At 56.6% G+C, this 23,267-nt stretch overlaps 6 protein-coding genes and 2 non-coding genes across 8 annotated transcripts; 4 read left to right on the forward strand and 4 right to left on the reverse strand.

The window, feature by feature from the left end:
- The first annotated feature begins 197 nt into the window (after positions 1–197).
- D7B24_002891 lies at positions 198–269 on the forward strand. The gene has a single exon. It is a non-coding gene; the product is annotated as a tRNA-Arg (tRNA).
- An 8,089-nt stretch (positions 270–8,358) lies between these two features.
- Positions 8,359–10,280, forward strand: D7B24_002892 (uncharacterized protein; the record flags this gene model as incomplete). The annotated part of the gene is made up of 5 exons (XM_028637088.1): positions 8,359–8,467; positions 8,526–8,835; positions 8,887–8,945; positions 8,996–9,527; positions 9,581–10,280. The coding sequence occupies 5 exons, from the start codon at positions 8,359–8,361 to the stop codon at positions 10,278–10,280; spliced, it is 1,710 nt and encodes a 569-aa protein (XP_028490940.1).
- A 3,077-nt stretch (positions 10,281–13,357) lies between these two features.
- D7B24_002893 lies at positions 13,358–13,429 on the reverse strand. Its single transcript has one exon. It is a non-coding gene; the product is annotated as a tRNA-Arg (tRNA).
- A 689-nt stretch (positions 13,430–14,118) lies between these two features.
- On the forward strand, positions 14,119–16,357 carry D7B24_002894 (uncharacterized protein; the record flags this gene model as incomplete). Its single annotated transcript, XM_028637089.1, has 2 exons — positions 14,119–14,492; positions 14,578–16,357. 2 exons carry the CDS (start codon positions 14,119–14,121, stop codon positions 16,355–16,357), a joined length of 2,154 nt encoding a protein of 717 aa, XP_028490941.1.
- Positions 16,358–16,945: 588 nt separating this feature from the next.
- Positions 16,946–18,120, reverse strand: PEX7 (peroxisomal targeting signal 2 receptor; the record flags this gene model as incomplete). Its single annotated transcript, XM_028637090.1, has 3 exons — positions 16,946–17,587; positions 17,670–17,895; positions 17,957–18,120. The coding sequence occupies 3 exons, from the start codon at positions 18,118–18,120 to the stop codon at positions 16,946–16,948; spliced, it is 1,032 nt and encodes a 343-aa protein (XP_028490942.1).
- A 392-nt stretch (positions 18,121–18,512) lies between these two features.
- Positions 18,513–19,796, forward strand: D7B24_002896 (uncharacterized protein; the record flags this gene model as incomplete). Its single annotated transcript, XM_028637091.1, has 1 exon — positions 18,513–19,796. The coding sequence occupies one exon, from the start codon at positions 18,513–18,515 to the stop codon at positions 19,794–19,796; it is 1,284 nt and encodes a 427-aa protein (XP_028490943.1).
- A 430-nt stretch (positions 19,797–20,226) lies between these two features.
- D7B24_002897 (uncharacterized protein) lies at positions 20,227–21,231 on the reverse strand (the record flags this gene model as incomplete). Its single annotated transcript, XM_028637092.1, has 3 exons — positions 20,227–20,553; positions 20,631–20,826; positions 20,891–21,231. 3 exons carry the CDS (start codon positions 21,229–21,231, stop codon positions 20,227–20,229), a joined length of 864 nt encoding a protein of 287 aa, XP_028490944.1.
- A 968-nt stretch (positions 21,232–22,199) lies between these two features.
- D7B24_002898 (uncharacterized protein) lies at positions 22,200–22,829 on the reverse strand (the record flags this gene model as incomplete). The annotated part of the gene is made up of 1 exon (XM_028637093.1): positions 22,200–22,829. The coding sequence occupies one exon, from the start codon at positions 22,827–22,829 to the stop codon at positions 22,200–22,202; it is 630 nt and encodes a 209-aa protein (XP_028490945.1).
- Positions 22,830–23,267: the final 438 nt, after the last annotated feature.

Raw genomic sequence — 23,267 nt, forward strand, 5'->3', positions numbered from 1 at the left:
AGCGCAATGAGCCCAGACCGTCTCTTCTGGCGTTTCCCTGTCCCACTTAAATCACCTCAAGAATCAAGACGACGCTGGTGATGTGACTCCGTTCGTTCCATATCTCCACGTTCTTTTGACGAAAGCGGCCGAATACGCAGACACCCGTATTGATGCTAGTAATATATACTATTCAAATTTGGCTCTACGACATCACCGGCCGCATGGCCCAATGGCAAGGCGTCTGACTACGAATCAGGAGATTGCAGGTTCGAGCCCTGCTGTGGTCACTAGAGGAAATCGATCCTATCTTTTTGCGTTTTGATCGCACCGAAACAAATCCTGATCATCTATTCAATATCCATCAGCCCAGCCTCCTCAAACACCTAGATTGCAGAGTACTAGCACTGTTACTTGGCAAATGTTTGGACAAGGTGCCTCAGGCAATTAAGCAAACAGTCGGATTCTGACATGGTATCTCCACACCAACAGCTCGTGCTAGTAGCGTGAGGCACAGCTTTTGAATGCAGGCGGAATTTATTGACTTGGTGAGAGACCTCATCCTCCAAAAACATGACACCGCCAGGCCATCCGTCGTGCAGCAGCTGCATCATTACTAGTGGCCTCGCTGTAGCACAACAGGAAACACAACGATGCGCACTGACATCGAGGGTCTTGGTATCCGCGGCGCAGCGAACAAAACGAGGTAGAAACCATCCACCTGAGCTAGCGTGAAGAATATTGGTTCAGGAGCATCACGTTCGACGACACCCATACTGACCGAGAAGCGCCCCCAACCATGAATTGCAGATCTCGGTCAGGGCAGCCGCAGGCCCCTGTCTTCGCCGAGTATCACTGCAGCCTCATCATGGCACCTTTGCAGCGGAAGTCATGCGCTAGGCTGTCAGCGTCAGTCGAGCAAGGGCCGACCACCGTTTGAGCCAGTGGTTGGAACCCTAGTACGTGTACGTACACATGACCAGCCAAGCCATTCATGCCTGTTCAAGAATCTCGAATGGTCCGACATATTCCAGTCTTGTCGGATGCTGACCCGTCTGGTGACTTTCCAGATGTCCTCGGGTTTTGCGATTGATAAAGTGACGATCGTACTCTTCTGCAGGCCTCATTACACAGCATGCAATCTGGTGATCAACTGAGGCCGTTTCGACACCCGGCCCCGTTGTTCGCCTTTGGCAGGCCTTCGTTGTCACTAGGTGCCTAAAGCGACCTGAGCATGACTTGGACCAGATTGGCCGTCATCTTTGTCCTCTGCCTTGGTGTCGAACGCTGGACACGCCACGTAACAGTGGAACTCTTAGTCCGAGTCATCTGGTCCGCATCCTGCGATGCGATGCTTGGCGTCTGCGAATCACGACATGGCCATGGGCAGTGTGTGATGTCGCAGGATGCTGCTTAACACTGCAGCAGCCGCGCTGTATATGCGCTTGGCAGGGTTTCTTTGATCACAGGACTTGCAAGGCCACTGAAATGCGACACGTAGGGCCACTGATCCGATACCTGATTCTTCCCATGGAATTAGGGAGGCGAACGGCGCTGCATGAAACAAACTACGGCACTACCAGGTGAAAGAACAAAAATTGCTCTTTACCAAAAATTGCGCAGATAACGCAGACAGATTGTGTAACACCACAAAAGAACCTGATAAGTCGTTGTGCATGGGTTGTCAGATGCGAGATGACCTGAGTTCGATGGGCATTAACGATAGCTGCTCCCGAGAGCTGGCAAGTTCCACCACTCGATGGAGTGCACAGAAAGTCTCCTTTGAGCACGCATGACCACAAGGACTGGAGTGGGTTGCCACGGCTGGGCTGGCCTCAAGGCGTCCCGGCGGTCTAGTAAGGCTGCAAGGGATGAGACGGTCGGATTTGAATGTCATCCGCGTCCAGGGATAGGTGGAGAAGGATGGAGTTTGGCATGCCATTCGGGTAGTGAGATTCTTAGGGTGTCAGACTGGTTGGTGACGAATCTGAAGACAGGGCAACGTGCCGCCGATAAATCGCGGACATAGTGCTCGAGTTGACACAATAGTCACAGTCGAGGATGCCGTGTGATGATGGGTGCACGCCCACGTTGATGCGGCTCGTGCGCGGACTGTGATTGCGAGAAGCGCCACGTTACCACTGTCAAATTGTGATGATCGAATCAGCTTACATGCGCTCTGCTTACCATGTAGATGAGACTAGGTGGAATGCCGTGTCGTTGCAGTCATAGATCGGCCAATTCAACAGAATCACTGCCTCACGGTTGATGGCAACTGACGGACGGCCGGGTCTCGCACGAAGCCTCGTGGAGGCTAGGCGGTAAGATTCTCAGCCGGGCCTAGTCTTGGACCTGGGGGCCTCGGAACCAAATGCAGCCATGTATCAAGTGGCAGATCTGGTCGGCCTGGCAGGATCGAGGTGCGAGCCGGCTTGGTGCATCGTCATTGAACTCTGTCATCGGCGGGCAATGGTCGGACTGTGGGCTACTCAAGTTCCAGACCGGCGATTGATGCGTTTCTTGTTGCATTGCAGCTTGCATTCCTGGACGACCATGTTGCGCAAAATTTCGGTGGAAAGGGAGAAACGGCCTGAAGGTTGGAATCGAGGAAAAGCAAGAAGATAGATGGTGGAGAAGTCCGAGTCCAAGATGGTGAGCGCATTAGCATGTAGGCCGGGAGAGGGCAAGGAAGGTATGAGCGACCCAGTCTACACCGTAGTGTCTGTCCGTCACCCGACCAAAAGAAGGAGGCATTGGAGGCTTGGAGGCAAGGAAAGTACTTTCGGCCTAATGCATTACCTCAGTTCAGAAAGTAAGAAGCAAGGAGAGGAGCGACATGGGAAGGCAAAGCAGCAAGCGAAGTCAGGGGCGAAGGGTAGACCAAGCACAGAAGAAACTACCAACAAGATTGTGCGTCCGCCATTCTAGCATCATCAGAAGCTCGATCCCCAAATCGACTCACCAGCACCGAATGCCAAACCTTGGTCTGCCCGCCTTGGTCTGCCCGCCTTGGTCTCCTGCAAGAGTTAAGTCCAAGCGTAAACTTTCTGCAGCTTTTGAGCGGTTCACATTCCTCATTTCACAATTCTCCGTTCAGATTCCGAGACAAGAGGGATGAGGGGGAAGGGGGCGAGAAAAAGCATCGCTCTGCTTGACATCTCTCGCCTCCTTGCTTTTCTTGGCCTGGCCATCAAGCCGAAAGAAATCAAGGGTGGCCGATGCCACACCGATCAATGAGTCCAGCCTTCGTTCCCTCTCATTCCCCCTACCTGTACCTTCAGAAGAAATATCATGCGCCCAGGCGAAATTTCGCCCCTCTTAAGGCCCCCGTCCTCAGCCACGTCCGTCGCCCACGACAGCATTGCTGGGAAGGAGTCCGGTTTACTCGTCTATACGTTACATCCGGCCGAATAACGAAACAAGGCATCAAGACCAGTCACCCCGCGCTGAGTTTGAAGACCGTGGTGATCGTCATTATGAGCCACCCTGACTGCTGGCGACCCAACAGTTCATTCGATCCACCTTGGCGGCTCGGTTCCCCGTGATGAAGGGTGACTGCGAATGACAGACAGACTTACACATCGAGGTGTGATTCCAATGTCCACAACCCCTCGAATTGAGTTCGCAGGGGTTGGGTGGAGGACTCCGCCTAGCGCTTGCCCATGATTTGCGCTGCTGTGCGCCCTGGCAATCTCTACAGCACAGTGTATCACAGTCTGATTCGTTCTTCAACAATTCGCGAAACAGCAATGCTGGTACGTTCGTCTGGCTTTCTGACATTCAAGGGCGTGCAGTCGGCTATTGCAGCTATTGCCGTTGTCACTCGTAAATTAGAGAAGTGAACGCCAAGGTCAGTAGAATAATGGTGTGCGCATTTCAAGTTTCGTTCTGTTGCGGACGACGGGGTACCAGAAAATGTACAGGTAGTAAGTAGTACTCAAGGTAGGTACACAGACCCTCTTCTCTGTCTCGATCAGGAAGTGGGACAGAACACCTGGAGAAGCCGAAGAAGACTTGCTGATGCGTTCCAGCTGGCCGGGGGGGGGCAGAGACTACCAGCGATGTCAGGATTCCCAATGGCTGACCGGCAAACCCGAGAAAACTTCTGAAACCGGCGACCCATTGACTCGAGATTCGCCCCCAGCTCGAGCTACATGGGCGTATCCCTGATCTGACTGTGGCCCAATTTCTTGAAGGGGGGCAATGGGGGCTCGTCCCTGGTCTTGACAGCTCAAGGAGCTATTACTCGACATCCCATCGGATCTGAACCAGCCATTCTCCTGGTTCCCACTTTAGTCTCCGGCTGCGATGAACACATCCCCAGCCATTCGGCTCTTCCCCTTTGATGGAGTCGCCCCATTTAGCGTGCTCCGCTTGTAGCGCCGCGTCAAAGAGTCGCTCTGGGAAGCCTGCCCCTGAGATCCCGGGTGCTCGGGTCCAGGAGACTTACCATCGGCACGCGACGAAGTAGACTGGAGTCACCCCGCCGTCGCTACACCTTCCATGTCGACCTGCCAGACCTAACCTTGCTTGCTGCCCAGCTCTGGAGATACGCAACAACTCGAAGCCTATTCGCCAATCTCTAGTGTTTCCGTCGCAGTCGCGTCGGCTTTGGGACGCTCATCATATTGCTTTTACCCAAATTTTCTATGGATGTCGGCACACAATCATCGTTTTCATCGTATCTCTGTCCAAGGAGTACTAATGTCTCGGGCAAAGGAAACCCCGTATCATACCCCAGTTTGCATGAGCAACAACGCGCATAGGCCAATGAAGACTGGGCCAGTCTTACTCAACCCTGCTTGACAAGAGAACCACAAGCAAGACTTGTTTCCTCCTCTCTGCATGTAGTATGCCGTAGAATCAGCTCTTTCAACGACCCAAAATAACGGGAGGCACTAGACCAGACACCCGTTGTGTGCCCCATATGGTCGCCTGGTCGATTTTGCACTGCATAGGGCACCGGCTGATGAAGACACGCCTTAAGTGCCCCGATTTAGCTGACGAAACGACACCTGCATGACATACCGACGTGCGTCCGCTCCCGTCGATGGCACATGCCCGCTGAAGATACCCATGAAGCAACTGAAATGCATCCATTTGGCAAGCAGCTTGAGCCCCACCAGTAGCATGAGGCGCACAGTGATTCGGAAACGGGAATCGCCTTTTTTCCTCGGGATGCATCCATTGACCAACAGTCGTAGAAAAGTTGTCTAGGGCAAAGCCGAAAATTCTCCTACCACGTGAAGTACTTGTTCAGTACCACATGGACTTGGGGGCGGAAGAACCCAGGACCTGAGGGCTCGGCAACTCTTCCGGCAGTCGCCAGATGGACCCAACCAAGTGGTTTGCACGGGGCGCCTTGCCAAACTTTTCTCGGGACCAAGGCTGAGAATCCCTGAACCCAGCTCCCCATGAAAACAAAAGCCAATTTCCCTTATGCGGGATCGATCACCGCTACTTCCTTTTGCGGCCGAAGAAGAAGGAGGCGCGGATGAGTCCCGGTAGGCCGGTTAGGCCGGTCGAGCTGAGAGGTTAAGTGCGCCATCGTCAAGAAGACTCAAGCACACATCTGTCAGACTTTGTCTCTTCGGAATCGAAGACAGTATCGCAAAAGAAAACACATCGTATTTTCGGCGGAGTCTGGTCAACCCCACCGGTGAAGATGGGGGGTCTGGACAAAGGTCTTTTGATTTGATGTGCGGAGCTTGCCTTGTGCATCATTTCGACATGCAGGCTCAAGCACAGATCACAACGTTGCCACATGGTCGTCGGAAGCAGGGACCAGATGGAATAGTGACTGTGAGTCGGGGCGATTGATACATGACAAAGCTCCAAGCTTGCGGATGGCATGACGTGTGTCGCGGCCTACACATTGTTCAGGAGCATGGTGTTGAATGGTACCACCACACGGGCACTGGGCCGTGTTGGGGAAGTATCGTCAAAAGGTGATTCGCCATCGAAACGGCCAATGAGCTCCTCAAAACCGGACGACGGTCCGAGTCAACTCCGACGAAGAACGTCAAATGTGCTGTGGCCGCAAAGTTTGGCGTCGCTCTATGAAGGACACATGTTCGCAATCGACAAGAGATAAGCAACACAGGCTGGAACAAAAAAAAAAAAGGGTTGTTGATAACTGAATGCAGCGTATACTCGATGCCGATCGAACCTCAGCGCTACGCAGCCTGACTGGTTATCGTTCGGAGCTTTCGTTCACAGGACTTGATCCGGAAGTTGGTACCTTCCCCCGGGTGGATTGCACATACATGAAAGTACTCGCCCTGTCACAATCCCGATCGCCGCACTGAGAGTGACGAGGACAAGCCCCCCTCCCCGCCTCAACGGACAGATGAGGGTAGCGGGGTGGTGACAGTTCCGAACCGCGCTGCGGTGCACAATATGTCGAGAAATCCTTCGGATCTGGGTCACGACCAGTCATCAGTCCATCCTTACAAGCCAGACGGTGACATCGTCGTCGTTTTGTTCTCCATGCACAGAGAGTGTGACTAATGACACTACAATGCATGTGCTGACCTGACGAGCAGGTGCAGGGGGTCTAGTAGATAGCAACCAGGTTTTCTGAGCCTCGCCCAACGATGTGCGTGTCACCAGAAGCAGAAGCCGAATCGTGTATCGTGGGTCGCGGCAAGTTGCGTCGTCACAAAGACTGTGTCTACCCGTCGGCCGGTGTTCCGCGGGGCTCTGGGAGCCTTTCACCGCTTCTCAGATGACACAACGGGCCGACGTGTTCATCCATGATCAATCGCCCGGGTTTTATGGGAGCATACAACTCATCAGCGGAGCTCAAGCTCTTGTACCAGACTGGTTGATGATATCCAAATCTTAACAGAGGGGTGCGATATACGCTGACAACACAGCTCCAGTATGGGGACAGACAAAGTGAGCAACAACACACTGAATGTCGGCTTTGCACACCGCAAAATTGATCGGGCACCAGGGACTAGCAACTGGATCGTTCTGCTAAGGGGCGGTCTGCCAACTGCATACAGGGCCTTCCCTGTTTCAGCTCCATGCTTTTTGTACTTGGGCACCCCTGTCTGACGGTTGTCACGTTCATCCAACAATCCAATGTCGACCCCCATGTCGCAACAGGATGCAGCAGAAGATCAAGTGGCCGGGGGGGGGGGGGGGTGTAGCCTTGTGGACGAGGTTACTTGCCGCCTATGTATCGACTACAGGGGGCGATTTACAGGGGCTGATGGGCGTTGGTCTCTGTCCGAACAGGGTTACTTTTTTTTTTCTTTCGTTTTCACCCAACCCTAAGATCGCCCACCCCCAAGCTGTTCTGTTCAGCGAGGAGCACGGCTTGGCCTTGCTTCGATCCATCCCCGTTTGTTGTTGCTAGCCCAACCTCCTCCACCCCCTTACCTCGTCTCCGGATTGCGCCGACGCGACGACGCAGTGCAACCAGCGGCCCAGTTTCCGCCTCACGCCGACGCCTTGTCCGCGAGCCGCATCTCGTTAAGACGTCTTGGAGCAAACAAACATGACGATGATGGCCACTACCACCATCCGGCAGAGTCTCCATCTCCTATCCGTGTCACCGCTAGGCCGTGTCACCACCCCCCCCCCCCCCTCCTCCGTAAGGCGGACGGCTTGGAGACTTTTGTTACCATGGCGGAAGACGGGCGTGACCAGGGTCAGGGGTACTTCACTCCACTCGCCAGGGAGCCCACTTGGAACGAAGTCCTGGGGCGGACGCCGGACCAGGGTCATGCCAGGTCCCACGTCTGTCGTACCGGGGAGCTGGACTAGACTAGGAACCCCTTCTTTGCCTTTCGCCGCATCGCCTGTGGGAGGATCGTCTTCATCGTTGGCCTGGTCTTGTCTGGTCTGGTCACCGCCGTTCCAATCTTAGCCTCCATTCGCGTCCGAGGGCGGGCTGGTCCCGATGACCTGTTCCAGTCCACCAGGTCCAGGGTGTAATTCCTGGGCCTTGACGTTGGATGCCCACTTTCCCCTTAATTGCGCTCTGGCTCCCATCGCCTTTGGGGTTTCGATTTATACTTCATAAGATGACCCGCCACATCATCTCAGCGGACTTAGTCTCACTTGCTTTTCCCCCCATCCTGCCGTTGCTTTTCCACCATTGACATCACTGTTCATCACTACTCTCCCCTGACTCTTGGCTCGATTTCGGTCTTGTCTTATGTGACCCGGCTCCTCACCCACCTTGGCAGCGAAGCTCCTGACACCCATCTATATATCTGGCACCCCGTCCGCTCCTGACACCCTCTCCCGAACACCGGAGACGCTTTCGACTTGCCACATCAATTCGACTAGACTGCTGTTCTATTCATCGCTGTTTCTTAGACCAAGGTTGCCGACTGTGGCCTACGCGCGAACACAACCGACACGATGAGAAGAAAGGGATACACGACTTTTGGCGGCAGCAAGGATTCGGCAGATCGCGAAATGGACAAGAAGACTTTGCCTCCGTTTCCGGTGCGGCAGATGTTTGTTCTGGGTGAGTTTAGGAGCCATCTGGCGAAGTACACCATCCGGGACTGACAGGCACCAAACAGCGCTCTGCAGAATATGCGAACCCATTGCATTTATGTCAATCTTCCCCTACATCTACTACATGATCGAAGACTTCAACATGACCGACGACAAAAACAAGATTTCCGTATACGCTGGCATGGTCACCTCGGCTTTCACCTTGGCCGAATTCTCGACAGGACTCATGTGGGGACGACTCAGCGACAAGATCGGCCGGAAGCCTGTTCTTTTAACTGGCCTTGCAGGCACGGCGCTGAGCGTCTTGCTGTTTGGCTTTGCGCCCAACCTCCCTGTTGCTCTCTTTGCCAGAGCGCTGGGTGGATTATTGAACGGGTACGCCCTGTCTGCTCGACGTTAGCACGCAGCATGCTTACCAAAGATCAGGAACATTGGTGTCTTACAGACTACGGTGGCCGAGCTCGTGACTGTAAAAGAGCACCAGCGTGAGTAGTCGCGATCTTGCAAGTGTACTCCCGGAGACTGACCTGGCCAGCGCGAGCATACACGATCATGCCATTGGTTTGGTGTCTTGGCTCCATCATCGGACCCATGATCGGAGGAGCACTTGCCCGACCGTGCATCAGCTACCCCAATGTCTTCCTCCCCGGCTCAATCTGGGAGAAATATCCTTACCTCCTGCCCAACTTGTTCAGTGCTGCTGCTGTCTGCTGTGGTGTCATCATCGGCCTGTTGTTTCTGGAAGAGACCCATCCCGAAAGGAAGCACCGTCGGGACGCTGGGGTTGAGCTGGGCAAGCGCTTCACTTCTTGGATGTCATCCAACAACTGCCAGCTTACAGCAAGAAAAGCCGAGAAGCAGGCGTTGCTCGAAGAGGAGCAACTACCGGGCTATCGCACCTCAGAGAACTCGCCTCAACTGAGCACGACCTCTGCGCCGGAGCTCAACGACAGCCTGGACCTCAATGCATCTTCGTGCGGTGCCAGCGACGCAGGAAGCGAGATGAAGTCCAAGATTTTCACGAAGGCTGTGGTCCTGAACATCATCTCGTACGGCATTCTTGCTTTGTAAGAGCCACCACTCGTCACACTTTGGCTCCCAGAGCTAACAAATTCCCTAGCCACACGATGACCTTCGATCAGCTTTTCCCGGTATTCCTCAGCACCAAGTCGCCTGTCGAGAAGGAATTTCACCTCCCTTTCAAGTTTGTCGACGGTTTCGGGATGGAGACGAAAGAGATCGGTGTCATTCTCTCTGTACAAGGCGTCTATTCGATGATTTCGACCGTGTTCTTGTTCCCCATCGTCACCAGGAGGCTGGGCGCCCTGCGACTTTTCCGCTTCATGGCATTGTCTTATTTTGCCCTTTACCTGACGACGCCCTATCTCGTCCTGCTTCCCGAGAATTTCCGAATGGCGGGCATTTACTTCATGGTCATCTGGAAGTGCACCTTTTCAACTATGGCTTATCCTGCCAACGCCATCCTCCTCACGAACTCTGCGCCCAACCTGACGACCCTGGGGACCATCAACGGTGTGGCAGCGTCGACGGCCAGCTTGTGCCGAGCTTTCGGACCCACGATCTCGGGTTTCCTGTACTCCATAGGTCTTGAGACTGGCTACTCGGGCCTCGCCTGGTGGACCAGTGCCGCCATCACCGTCATTGGCGCTTTCATCAGCCTTCAGATCAAGGAGGGCCCCAGCCGGCTGGACGAGCCCATGGAGGACGTCGAGACGGCCATCGAACCAACAGAGCGCGAGGGGCTTCTGGTTGACTTTGACGAGGCCGAACAGGAGCAAGACAACCACGACAGACGATGAACACATTGCCAGAGCAATCGCCGAATGACTCCCAGGTTCTGAGACGACATGATTTTCTTTTTCTTTTCCTTCATTATTTTATTACACCCATTTCGGCGTTGCACCACAGGCGTTTGCTCAACAGGCGGATACCATGATCTTCAAGGACACCATAGACACAGCGTTCGTTTACAGGGGCGGGCGGGGATCACGGCGAACGAGGGCGAAAGAGGCACAGGAGGGTCCGGGGGCCGGCATCGGGGTCGGTCAGCAAGGACTGGAGGCGCGGCTTGGTTTGCCAGGCACCTGACTATGATTTGCCAGGCACCTGACTATGATTTTTGTAATTCTTGTCTTGATTTGGGAGGAGAAGATACCACCGGGAGGAGGAGAGAAGAATGTGCGTTCGCAGGAAGGCGGAAAGGCGGAAAACAGCGAGCATGGCATGCATGGGGCCAGCGAGCGCAATCCTGGGATTGGGTCTGGTTGGACTACTGAGGAGTTATAGAGCCGCTTTGCGTCTCCTGTCGCAGAGCAGATATTCAAAGGGATGTTTTACGTTAAACTTGGTCATGAGACACAGATTTTGTCCTGCACATCATACACAGAATTTGCGCGCGTGTTTCGTTGGCCATTTGCGTCAAGCCCGTCTGTCTATGCGCGATGAGCGCCAATGGAGCACCCTAGACAAGGACGCTGAAGGGGAGACGTCTGTTACTTGGTGCTCCAATGTGGCAGAAGATGAAACGGGATTGCCATCTATCCGCCCCCCTCGACCTGAGCCTCAACCTCAACCTCAACCCCAACCTCAACGGGCAACATGGTGATGTGGCACAATCTGACTTGAGCTACCCGAGGGAGCGGTCGTCCGCGTGGCAGCCACCACGTAACCCGGTACTGCGGCGGGACGAGCAGGCAGGGTTCGCCTGGGCCCCCGGCTGCACCAACCCGTACAGTCCTGCCAGGGTTGCCACTTCGCTGTGGGCTCCGTCGCCGTACCTTGGAACATCGCGGCCGGAGATGGGCAACCAGGCAGCTGGAGCTGACGTTACTTTGGGGGATCGGGACGGGCGGTGCGCTGGCCTTTCTCCCCACGCACGCATCCGTTGTGGACAAGGCGAGGTTAGGCGAGGCAGGGGAGGGGTCACCGCATGCTGCAGCCGCCCGGCAGCCTTGCCTCACGAAAGGTAGGGGAGGTTGGCACGCATGTAGAGCATGAAACGGGCTCAAACTACGGACGAGATGCTTTCTCGTACTTCTCACGGCGTTTCTTGATGCGGCGTTTTCCTCTTGCCCTGGCTTGGCTTCTTCTCATGTTGTTCTTAAAAGGCACCAACACCACCCCCCTCCCACCGTTGCAGGGGGGGGTTGATGTCCGGACGAGCGACACACCGGTTGCCACACCGGTTTCTTACGCGCGGTGTGGTAGCAGCCGGTGTCCCCGTCATGCTGCGTTGTAGCATAGAGGCATCTCCGCCTCGGGCGACTGGTGAGCGGCACTGCCGCGTGGACCAGCCTCTACGAATGATGACGCTTTCCGCGTGTGGGTTTTCCCTCTCACTGCTGCCTTCCATGCCGTGCCATTCTGATGCTGTATCGTCGTGCAGCAGTGGGACTTGGGGCCACATGTGTTTCTCTCTCTTTCTCTTCCTTGTTCATCCTACCCTGGCCTCATTTGCCTCGTTTTCGTCCTTCTCGTGACGTCCCGCCTCGTCGTCCCCGCCAAGTCCGGGCGAATGGGCATCCTCACGGCCCGGCACGGGAGAAACGAAACAATAGCGGTGTGCGCTGTGTGTGTGTATGTGTGTATGAGAGATAGAGAGAGAGAGACAGAGGATGATGATTCAAGGGAAGCTCCGGTTGGCCAGCCGCTGGGTATAATTTTGTTCTCCCTTTCTCTCTCTACAACAGTGAGTCACTTGACCACTTGGCCACTGACTCCTCCTTCTGGAGGCCCCCTCGCCCAGGTCGCCCCCGGCTGTACACGATCCCGCTGCTGGCGACCGTATGACCTCCCTGGCAGCCCAACCGTGGCCCCCCTGAGAGCGCTTGACTCGACGGCGCGGCCCAGGGGTGTTGTTAGGCTAGGTTGGACGCGCCCGGGGAGCTTGATCCGCTGGCAGATGCTTCTCCCCCCCCCCCCCCCCCTTCCTCTCCCCTAGAAACCCACGACCAAGACCAAACCCAGGCCCCTTGTCCCCCATAGGCCTCCGGGGGTACAGGGAAACACAAAGAACAAAGAGAGAGGGTGGAGAGCGCGCTGAGGTGGAGATGAAGACGCACACCAGGCAGGGGAGATAGCTTCCCCTCCCCCCCTCCCCCCCTTCCCCCCGGACGGCGGGGCGGAGACGAAGGGTGAGGTCGTGTTCTGGTTCCCTGACACCCTTCCCTCCAGATGACCTGCTTTCCCACAGTTGATTAGGGGGGAAGGACCCGGGCTCCACGTGTGCAAGATCGCGAGCCGGGGGGAGGCTTCTAGTGCTTCTTCCGGGTGGGCGGTTCTGGGTCCGCGGGCGGGGTGGCCATGTTACAGAGCAGAAGGGGGGGCTGTGCGCACCTACCTAGGTACGGTAGAGGTTCCCCGGCGGCGTGGTGCAGCGGTGAGATTTCTTGGTGGGAGGTTTGTGGTGATGATGGGGGTGGGGATGGTACGATTCGGCGGAACGAGTAGCGGCCCAAGAGGGGCGCAAAACGGTCGCGACGGAAGACGAAGACGATCATCAATCAGTATCCGGCTGTGATCAAAGCTGTGGGAGTCGATTGAATCTGTCGAGGCGCTGTTTGTTTCAAAGGGCCGAAAGTGAGCCTCTCAGCATGGCGTCACATATCTAGGTGAGGTGACCACGCGAGGCAGATGCGTCGAGTGGTGATTTTGCTTTGCCGGGGGTTCCATTAATTCACTCAGTACATTGTTTTTAACTATATTCTTGCTTTAAACAGGATTATTATTGTTGAGCTGGATGTGTATTTCTAGCACAGCTAACCCCCCCCCCCCCCCCCCCGAAAAAAGAAATCAGGTCAATTTACAGTGGTCACCGCCCTGGAAATATGACTTCGTTCAGCGACAATGACACTGCGAGTGAGTGCAAAAGTTAAAGTGACCACAGCAGGGCTCGAACCTGCAATCTCCTGATTCGTAGTCAGACGCCTTGCCATTGGGCCATGCGGCCGTTGTTGAAAAGTGAGATTTTAAGATACCTGATGACTCACTGGAAACACTCACTAGAATGGCAAGGCTCCTTGATAACTTTCCTCTCCTGATGTAGTGAACCAGTCTCCTACGATCAGGATAAGCCAGTGGTGCCGGCGTCTTCTCACTAGTCATTTCATCAAGTTGTAGACCAGTGGTTGTGAATAGTAGAGAGTGTCAAGCTGTAGGCTGCCCAACGGTTCGCTATATCGTTCAGCTATAGCCATGCAGTGATAAGAGTACTCGTCTGAAGGCATGAAGAAGCATACACCTCAAGTCTGCCATGAATGAGAGATATGAGTTGATCCTTATGCTGAATGTTCGCTGGCGATGACAAGGTCTTTGGGCGAATAGGGGTCTTTGCTATGATTGGCTTACAGCCATTGACAGGTGGGACGGTCGAATTTCCTGACGTCTCTGATACGCTGATACCGCCCGATAACGATTTTTTCTGGCGATTGGCGACTGGCGACTGGCTTCTCTTGCGCCGCAAGTACGAAGCAGAATCGCCCCTTCCACGACCGACACCTTTCTTCAACTACCATCACCCATCCTAGCCACAGACAAGACCGGCTCTTTCGATCCCTATCCATCTTCATTCTCTCCCTTGTTCAACCCTTTGTTTCTTCGGTATCTTGTTTAATATCCTCCACGCCCCCTTTCGCAGACATGCTGAGGCAAGGTCTCCGCCGCTGCGTGCAGCTGCGCGGCGCGTCCATCGCGTCTTCTTTGGCCACCCGCCAGCAACCTTCACTCCTTCAGTCCATCGAGCGCACCTCGAGGACATCACTACTCCGGACCACCACATATCTCAACTCCCCCATCACCCGATGGTACTCCGCTGAGGCTGAGGCTGCGGCCGAGGCTGCGGCCGAGCCCGAACAGTCCCCCGACGCCAATGACAAGCCCACCCGCTTCGACGACCTCCCATCGCTCGGCGTCCACCCCAATCTCGTCAAGAACATCACCCACGGTATGGGCTACGAGAGCATGTCCGACGTGCAGACCCAGACCATCACCCCGGCGTTGAAGGGCACCGACCTGTGAGCATTCCCTCATCTCCTCCTCCTCCCCCTGCTCCGCCCCCTTTTCTCCGGCCATCGCAACATGCTAACCGTGCCTCCAAAGCGTTGCGCAAGCAAGAACGGGTACCGGCAAGACGCTCGGCTTCCTCATCCCCGTCTTGCAGAGGATGCTGCAAGAAGATCCTTCCCTCGCCACCCGCAGCGCACGATACGATGCCCGTTCTGACGATATCCGTGGCATTGTTCTCTCCCCGACGCGCGAGCTTGCCGAGCAGATTGCCGTCGAGGCCGAAAAGCTGACGCGGGGCACCGGCCTCGTCGTGCAAAGGGCTGTTGGTGGCACGCAAAAGTCGGAGATGCTGCGGAGGTGCAAGCGCGAGGGGTGCCATCTCCTCGTCGCCACCCCCGGCCGCCTGAACGACCTTCTCGAGGATCCCCGCAGCGGTATCGCCGCCCCGAACCTGGCCGCCATTGTCCTCGACGAGGCCGACCGTATGCTCGATGTCGGTTTCAAGACGGAGCTGCAGGAGATCGTCGACAAGCTGCCCGACGTCCGTGACAAGCCCCGCCAGACCCTGCTCTTCTCTGCCACCATCCCCAAGGACGTCGTCCAGCTCGCTCGTGAGTGGGTGCGCCCTGACAACTTTGACTTCATCCAAACCGTGAGCCAGGGTGAGGCCCTGACCCACGAGCGCGTCAAGCAACACCTCGTTCCTTGCCGCGGCTGGGGCAACGTCTTCCCTGCCTTGTTCGAGGTCATTGAGAAGGAGTCTGCGAACCGCCGCGCCAACCCCGATCTTCCCCCCTTTAAGGCCATGGTCTTTTTGCCCTCTACCGCCATGGTTGATCTCGCCGCCGATGCCTTCAACGCTGGATTCCGCCAGTCGACTGGCCTCTTCAACCTCCGCATCCACTCCAAGCTCACCCAGCAGGGCCGCACCAGGGCAGCCGACCGTTTCCGTGAGCTCAACTCTGGTATCTTGTTCTCCTCTGATGTCACCGCACGTGGCATGGACTTCCCCAACGTCACCCACGTCATCCAGGCTGGTCCCCCCAGCGACCGCGAGCACTACATCCACCGCATCGGTCGTACCGCCCGTCAGGGCAAGGAGGGCGAGGGCTGGTTGATCATCAGCCAGACCGACATAGGGACCGCCCGCCACGAGCTCGGCGGTTTGCCTATCGAGCCCAACCGCACCATTGTCTCCGCCGAGGTCGATCTCACTGCTGCGACGGAGGACCAGGAACGCACCCCCGTCTTCGACACCACCATGGACGCCCTGAAGCGTGTCCCTCGCAGCAGCCTCGCCGCGACCTACATGTCTCTCTTCGCCCGCGTCACCCGCCAAAACGTGCGTGATCGTGTTGAGGAGCTCAAGGAGTGGTTCGTCAACGGCATTGGTCTGGAGAACACCCCTGCCATGTCGCCCAAGACAGCCGACAAGCTCGGTCTCCGCAGGGTTGAGGGCCTCAACATTGGCTACGACGACGATTTTGTCAACGACGGCAGCTCTGCTCGCGATTCCCGTGGTGGCGGTGGCGGCGGCTTTGGCGGTCGCGGCTTCGGCGGTCGCGACGGTGGTCGCGGAGGCTTTGGCGGTCGCGACGGTGGTCGCGGAGGCTTCGCCGGCCGTGATGGCGGCCGTGACGGTGGCCGCAACTCCAGCGACCCCTTCTCCAACATGCTGGAGAGCAGCGAGGGTGACAGGCGCGGCGGTCGCAGTGGCGGCTTCGGCGGCCGTAGCGGCGGCGGCGGTTTCGGTGGTCGCGGCGGCGGCGGCGGCGGCAGTTTCGGTGGACGTGGCCGTGGCGGCGACCGTAGCGGCGGTCGCGGCGGTGATCGTGGAGGCTACGGCGGCGGCCGTGAGCGTGCCTCGTTTTAAAAGGTGACTGCACAGGACGCGTAAGACGAGGTCCAGAGAGGGCCGCATTGATACCACCAGCTTTCTGTCATATGTATTTATAATATCCATGTACAACGGCGCACGGCAAGGACCAGTGCGGAAAGAGTCCAGGTATATGGATTGGGGTCTGCAGGAAAACAAAAAGCTTGCGTAGACTCAATTGGAGGCGGACTGATGATGGTCACGGCTGTATAGCATATCTGTAATTTTAGAACAGGCGAGCTCTGGAATCCCAACTTCAGCAGACATGATGTCACATACATCGTTCCGACGCTGGTCAGGCCCAGTGTGTACTTTTGACCTGTCTTCTATTGATATGATATTCGGTGCAAGAATGGCAAGTGATGTTAGATTCTCAGCCTCTCACATGGGTTTACCATGCGGACTCGTTAGTAAAGGTAGGGGTGGCCGTGCCACTTGGGGCAGCTCAGCCAGCTACTACCCGAAAATACAATTTCATGCCGCCTGGCCCATGCATAGTTGACGTCTTGACACTGCATCCCGCTCAACGCGCCTCAACGCGCCTCAACGCGCCTCCTCATCCATCTTGTCCCGCCATGCCCCTTTTCACAGCAGCATGTTCGCATCCCACAGCAAGACCCTCTCATCCCAGCCCGCGGAAGCGACCCACCCCCCGGCCCCAAATAGGCACCAGTCGACGCCCGTCGCGAACTCGGTATGCCTGTTCATGATGCCAATCTGCCGCCCGATCCTCGGGCCCTCCATGGCCTGCGGCTGGGCCGAGCCGTCGTTCCACAGCCGCACCGTCATGTCGTAGCTGGCGCTCAGCAGCACGTCGGCGGCGTGCGGGCTCCACGCCAGCCTGCGGACGGCGTACTCGTGGCCCGGCATGACGGAGACGGGGCCGGCGTCGGGGTTGCGAATGTCAAAGGTGCGGATGACGCGATCGACGCCCGCCGTCGCGATGACCGTGTCGCGGTACTTGTTCCAGTCGTGCGTCAGGATCTCGGCGGGCTGGCCCGAGGGCACGCCCGGCGGCGGCGGCCCCGGCGTGGGGCTCGTGTGGACGGGTATGACGGAGGTGAGGTGGTAGCGCGCCGAGGCGGGCGTTCGGAGGTCGAAGATGCGGATCTGCGAGTCGGAGGAGACGGCCGAGATGATGCTGGGGTTCGAGGGCTGGAAGGCCGTGCTGTACGTGCACGAGCCGATGGGCAGGGTGCGTAGCGAGTCTTGACGGGTGGGCGACCACTGTTGCGCGAGGGTTGTACGTGTCAGCCGGATGCTGCTGGGGTCATGGCCACCAAGCTCGCGAGCAGGCGTCTTGGCTTACCAGCTTGATGGAGCCGTCCCATGAGCTCGAGACAAAGGTGTCCTTGGTGATGGGGTTCCATGACACGGAGAATGTTTCCCTCTTGTGTTCGTGGAAGTTCATGACGGGAAAGTCCTTGACGCCGACGTCGAAGAGCTTGATTGACCCATCACCGCAGGCCACGATAAGCTGGTTCTCGTTGATCTCAGACCAGGCAAGGTCGTATTGGGCATCGTTCGTGTCGTAGCTGTTGCAACTCGTCAGTCGACTGTGGTGACCCCTGAAGAACGTCTTTCCGGGTCTCTCACGTCCGTTCAACCTCTATGCCCCGTGCCGTAAGCCCCAGCGCAAAGACGCGCCCGTTGCCGACGATGCCATAATTTGCCGACGTTGCGACAGCGAGGCGCGAGTCGTTGTAGGGCGAATACTTGACAGCATAGGGATTGAACCCTTGCGTCCGAAATTCCAGCATCGACATGGTTTTCGAGAAGAGCTGCCTGCCTGCCTGCCTTTGCCCAAGGCGCGCCGGGGAATTGGGTCGAGGGTTGGGGTCAGAAGGCCGTCGGGGCACGGCAGTAGGAGGATTCGGCCGTGATGTCACGGTCAGATGGAGGGACCTCGGTTGACCGGCGCATATGACAAGGCGATGCACCTTTGGAGGGGCTGTCGCAGACCCCGCGTCACGTGTTCTCGTGGTTACTTCGCGAGCGTGGGGCCTCTTCACATGTCCAAAGCGGGGCCTCGATAGATGCACCCACGCCCTGTCCACGACGAGAACGACATTTGGGACTCGATCAGCGGTGTTACCAGCGTCATCCCAACCAGCAGCATGATTGTTCTCTGTTCTCTGTTCTTACAATAACTATGGACGCCTTTATTGTCAGACAGAAGCGCAAACTCAGTCCTCCTCCTCAGGACTTGCCACCTAGGCGTGACGATGATGATGACGAACCAACAGATCTCAAACTGGCACTGCTGTCGTCGCTACATCCCAGTCTTGACCAGGACACGCTCCTAGAATTTCTTCTGGCCCACAACGGCTCGGTCATGGAAGCCTCGGCGGCATTGAAGGTGCCACGAGCCCAGAGGAAAGCCAGCGGCGTCATGGGCGCCCAAAGCTCCCTGAAACACTTTGCCGTCGGTGCCCAAGACGACGATGGCAGCCAGCCTTTGAAGAAGAAGCTCATATCCAGAAAGGGTGCTACTCTGCACCTGTATGATCCAAAAGACATTGCAGAGCACACACCATGCACCATCATTCACAACTTCCTGCCTCCCGATGAAGCGAATAGTCTTCTTGCCGAGTTGCTCGAGGAGTCCAAGTCCTTCGAGAAGATCACCTTTCAGCTTTTCGACACCGTGGTCGCGAGTCCGCACACTTCTAGCTTCTACGTCGAAAGCTATGACGAACTGCGAGCGCAGAAGACAGAGTTCCTCTACAACGGCGCCAGACTCACCGATGTGCGTCGCATCACACCCCAGCTTGCCCTCGTCAAGCCCAAGGTCCAGGACGCTGTGAACCGCGAGATGCAAACGAGAATCAGGACAAGGTATCCCGGCGGCAAGAAATTGCGCTATCAGTCTCCCAAACCTTGGGTGCCCAACTCAGCCTTCGTCAACTGCTACAATGGTCCCCAACAAAACGTCGGCTGGCACAGCGACCAGCTCACTTACCTCGGCCCCCGTGCCGTCATCGGCTCCATATCTCTTGGCGTGGCTCGAGAGTTCAGAGTACGCAAGATTGTCCCCAGAGATGCCGACAACGTCTCGGAAGACCCCGATGCAGAAGGCCAGGTCGCGATTCATCTTCCGCACAATTCGCTCCTCGTCATGCATGCCGAGATGCAAGAGGAGTGGAAGCACAGCATTGCGCCGGCACAGTCCATCGATCCGCATCCCATCGCTGGTAACCGGCGGATCAACATTACATACCGAGACTACAAGGCCAACATGCATCCCAACTCGACACCCAAGTGTGACTGTCGCATTCCATGTATTCTTCGTGTGGTCCAGAGAAAGAAGGAAAACCACGGAAAGTACTTCTGGATGTGCCATGGCGGCAACGTTCCCGGCAAGGAGGGATGCTCGTTCTTTCAGTGGGCCCGATTCGATGACGATGGGAATCCGCTGTGTAAGCCAGGTGCGTAGAAGTGTCTCTGGTACCGATGGTTGACTATCGACACAAGATTGTCAGCCGGACGGGCGCTCGTTACTTCGCTACAAGAGATAGCATCTCACTTCCGAAAGCGCGTCTTCCGAGGAGAAACAGCCACAAGCATCCAAAAGGTGTCGCAGGACAGGCGCTGCTGAGGCACCTGCCCCCTTCAACAGATGGGAACATGTGTTGGAATATCTGCCCAGCAAACCAGAGCACAAATTTGGAGGCTCACAAACGATGTGTCCCTTCAATGCCTTGACTTGGCCACGCTGCTCATGATTGCCAGGGATCCTATCAAAGCAGCACCAGGAACAATGCATCATTATTCAAAAACAGGCGTTTGCTCCGGGAAGAACGTTGCTAGGCAAAAGGTGCACACCTACTTCCTGGCATCAACTCCTCGTGTCATTCTACTTGACCTTAAGGGTTTACATATGCTGGCGGCGCCTCGGCCCCCTTGATCCGCGTGATCTTGCCTCGAAGAGCATCAAGATCCAGACCCTCGATCACCCGCAGGTTGACGGGATGCCGCGCCTTACCCCCTTCAAAGTACGCACGCTCCTCGCCAGACATGGCAGCGAGCTCTTCCTCCGACTTTTCGGCGGCAAAGTTGGTCATGTGTACGCTGCATATGCGGCAAAACATTTTGCCCATGTTTTTCTTGCCAAACTCGTAGCGCGAGATGTTCTTCTCGTCGCCGAAAAGAACCACTTGTTCGCGCATCGGCCACACCCAGATGTACGCATTCTGGAAACATATGTAAGCCGTCCCTCTCGAGATGCCCCATTTCAGGAGTAAAGGGAAGATTCGGGGAAGTTTCTAACCCTTTCGCAGATACTGCAGTTACATTCGCCAAGGCCGTCAGGAAAGTTCTCGTCGAGAGGCTTGCTCGCGAGCGCGACCTGCACGGCGCCACAGTGGCAACTGCCTGTGTACAGCTTGCCCCCGTCTACCATCTCCGGCAGCGGGCCATCGTACGTTCGGGGTGCGGGCTTGGGATCACTCGATGCGCCATCAAAGCTGCAAGTCTGCGTCAGCATCCCTCTCCGTCGGAGGACCCCCCCACCGCAGAACGGGCACGCACCGCTTCTTCTCCAGCGCCCAGGTATCCACCCCCTGCAGCACGTGTACATTCAACGCCATGATGGAGGCGTCGCTCTTGACGCTCATGATGACGGCCGTGCCGCAGGTGGCGCAAAACTTGTGCTCGTACTTCTTGGCCCCGAACTCGTACACCGCTAGGTCGTCCTCGTTGCCTTTGACGATGCGGAAGACATCGCGGCTGATAGGGAAGTCCCCAATGTACCCCTTCCGGCGACAGATGCTGCAGTTGCACTCGGTGACGGAGGTGAGGACGGGAAGGTCGACCTCAAAGACAAATGCACCGCAGTGGCAATTGCCGCGGTAGGTGGTGAGATCAGCCATGTCGTTCACTTGATCGTTTCAGCGGAGGGGGGGAGGGCGTTGAACGATGCAGAGGTACGCGTCGAGACAATGGTCAGGACGGGGGAGGGGCAGGCTGCCGTATAAGTAGCCCAGGCTGCAGCTTTTTGTTGCACAATGTCTTGTGATTACCCCGAGACAGATGACCCGAACACGCAACAAGGATCCAATGCTGTGTTGTCAGTGGATGACAGTGTGTGTGATGCTGCGCTGGATGAAGAAAACTCGAACATGGACAGGATGAAGAAATGGCGTTGTAAGGGTAGAGATGGCCAGTTTCAAACACTGTCTGCCTGTAAGTGCTGTTTTTTGGTATTGTATTGATCAATGAGAAATAAAACGTATCCCCACCCAGAGCATCGATGCGAAGCGGGACTATGCGTAGTCCATGCCAACTGCAGGGAGCGTGCTATCCGTCATGATTCCGTTATAAGTCTCCGAGCAGTCGTCTGAGTTGAGTCTGGCGATCGGCGTAAGCTGCGGGCAGGACCGGACAGATCCCGAAGGCGATGCCAAAAGTCTCCGGCGGCTTCCCCACCTGTACCGAGGCCAACGCTTTCCAAAGTCGGTTCTCAATGCACGTGTACTGGAGATGGACTGGAGTGCCTGTCGAACCAGTCAAGCCATGAGTCTCTTGAGTATCAATTTGAATTACTTGTATCCAATTGCATTATTTGTATTCAATTGAGAAGGCTCCAATGAGCTCCAGGAGGGATCTTACTGAAGCCAACTATTCCGAGGTATCAAATGCGAGCTGCATCCGCACAGCAGCCCTTGCAACATCATGTATGCGTACATTCCATCCTTCACATACGCCCTTGAACCCTTGGACGCTCCCAAAGAAATATCCCAAGACTATCGACGCCCAGAACACTGCGCCTATATACCAAAAGATTCGCTCCAAAACGCTGCTTCACCTCCAGTCAACTGGCCAGGGTCGTGCGCGCAGCCTAGTAGTCCCGACTTCTCCTCCGATCCTCATACGCTCCGCTCTCTCTCCGGCTGTGTCTGCGGCTCCTCCTCGGCGGCGTGTGCTCCTCAATGACAACAACCTCGTCATCGTCGTCATCGACTACCCGCGGCGGAGGCGGCGCCCTGCTGACCGATCGCGTCCTCTCCCGCATGGGAACGGGTTCGGCGTCGACCACAAACGGCGTGCCCACCCCGCTCTCTCGGACCCTGACTCTCTCAGTAGCGACGACGCGCGCACGACTTGGACCGCGGCTCTGATGGCGGTGGGCGCGGCTGCGCGAGCGGTGGCGCACGGAGAGCGTGGAGGCGCCGTAGGTCGAGGAGCGGTAGTCTGCGCTGGGCCCGACGCCATTGGCGCACATGTACAGGACGTAGACGAGAAGGAGGAAGCCGGCTACGGCGCCGAGGGTGATGCCGGCCACGGCGGCGGGCTCGAGGCCGCTATTGGTGCCGCCATAGGTCGCGGGTACAATGACTTCGGGGTCAGAGTTTTGGCGGGGGAGCATGGGCGTCGAGTCGCTGGGACCGGTGCCGGCAGGGTGAGGGAGGGAAAGCTGGTCGAGGATGGAGGAGGGGATCTGGCGGAGGGCAAGATTTGGAGGCGGCATGGTGGGCGGCGAGGCTGTCAGGACACGCGCCGCGTTTCGGGATGCATGCGACGGTTTGCAATGATTTGCGACTGGTCAGGAACGCTCGGAATCGGCGATGCGATTGCGGATTTGAGTTGATTCTCCGCCTGAATGCCTCGGCGACTGTCGCAAGTCGAAATCGATGTTGCGGGCAAGGATGGCGAAGCACTAGCGATGGCTTGCGACAGAGGATGACGTTGGGCTCTTGAGCGAGAGCAAGGCAGGTAGGTTGGTGCCACAGTAAAGTGCAGCGTCGATGGTAGATTGTCGTGGCTGCTGCAGGCCGAACAAGAAATGAGTGGACAGTCAGCTAGGTGGCGCCCCTGAGCCTTGGGAGGAGATGGATGTGAGACAATAGGGTCGGAGGAGGGGGAGGAGGAGGAGGCGTCGATGGTGGGATGTATGATTGAAGGATCA

The sequence above is a fragment of the Verticillium nonalfalfae genome, assembly GCF_003724135.2.
Source record: "Verticillium nonalfalfae strain VnAa140/NRRL 66861 chromosome Unknown scaffold_176, whole genome shotgun sequence".
NCBI lineage: Eukaryota > Fungi > Ascomycota > Sordariomycetes > Glomerellales > Plectosphaerellaceae > Verticillium > Verticillium nonalfalfae.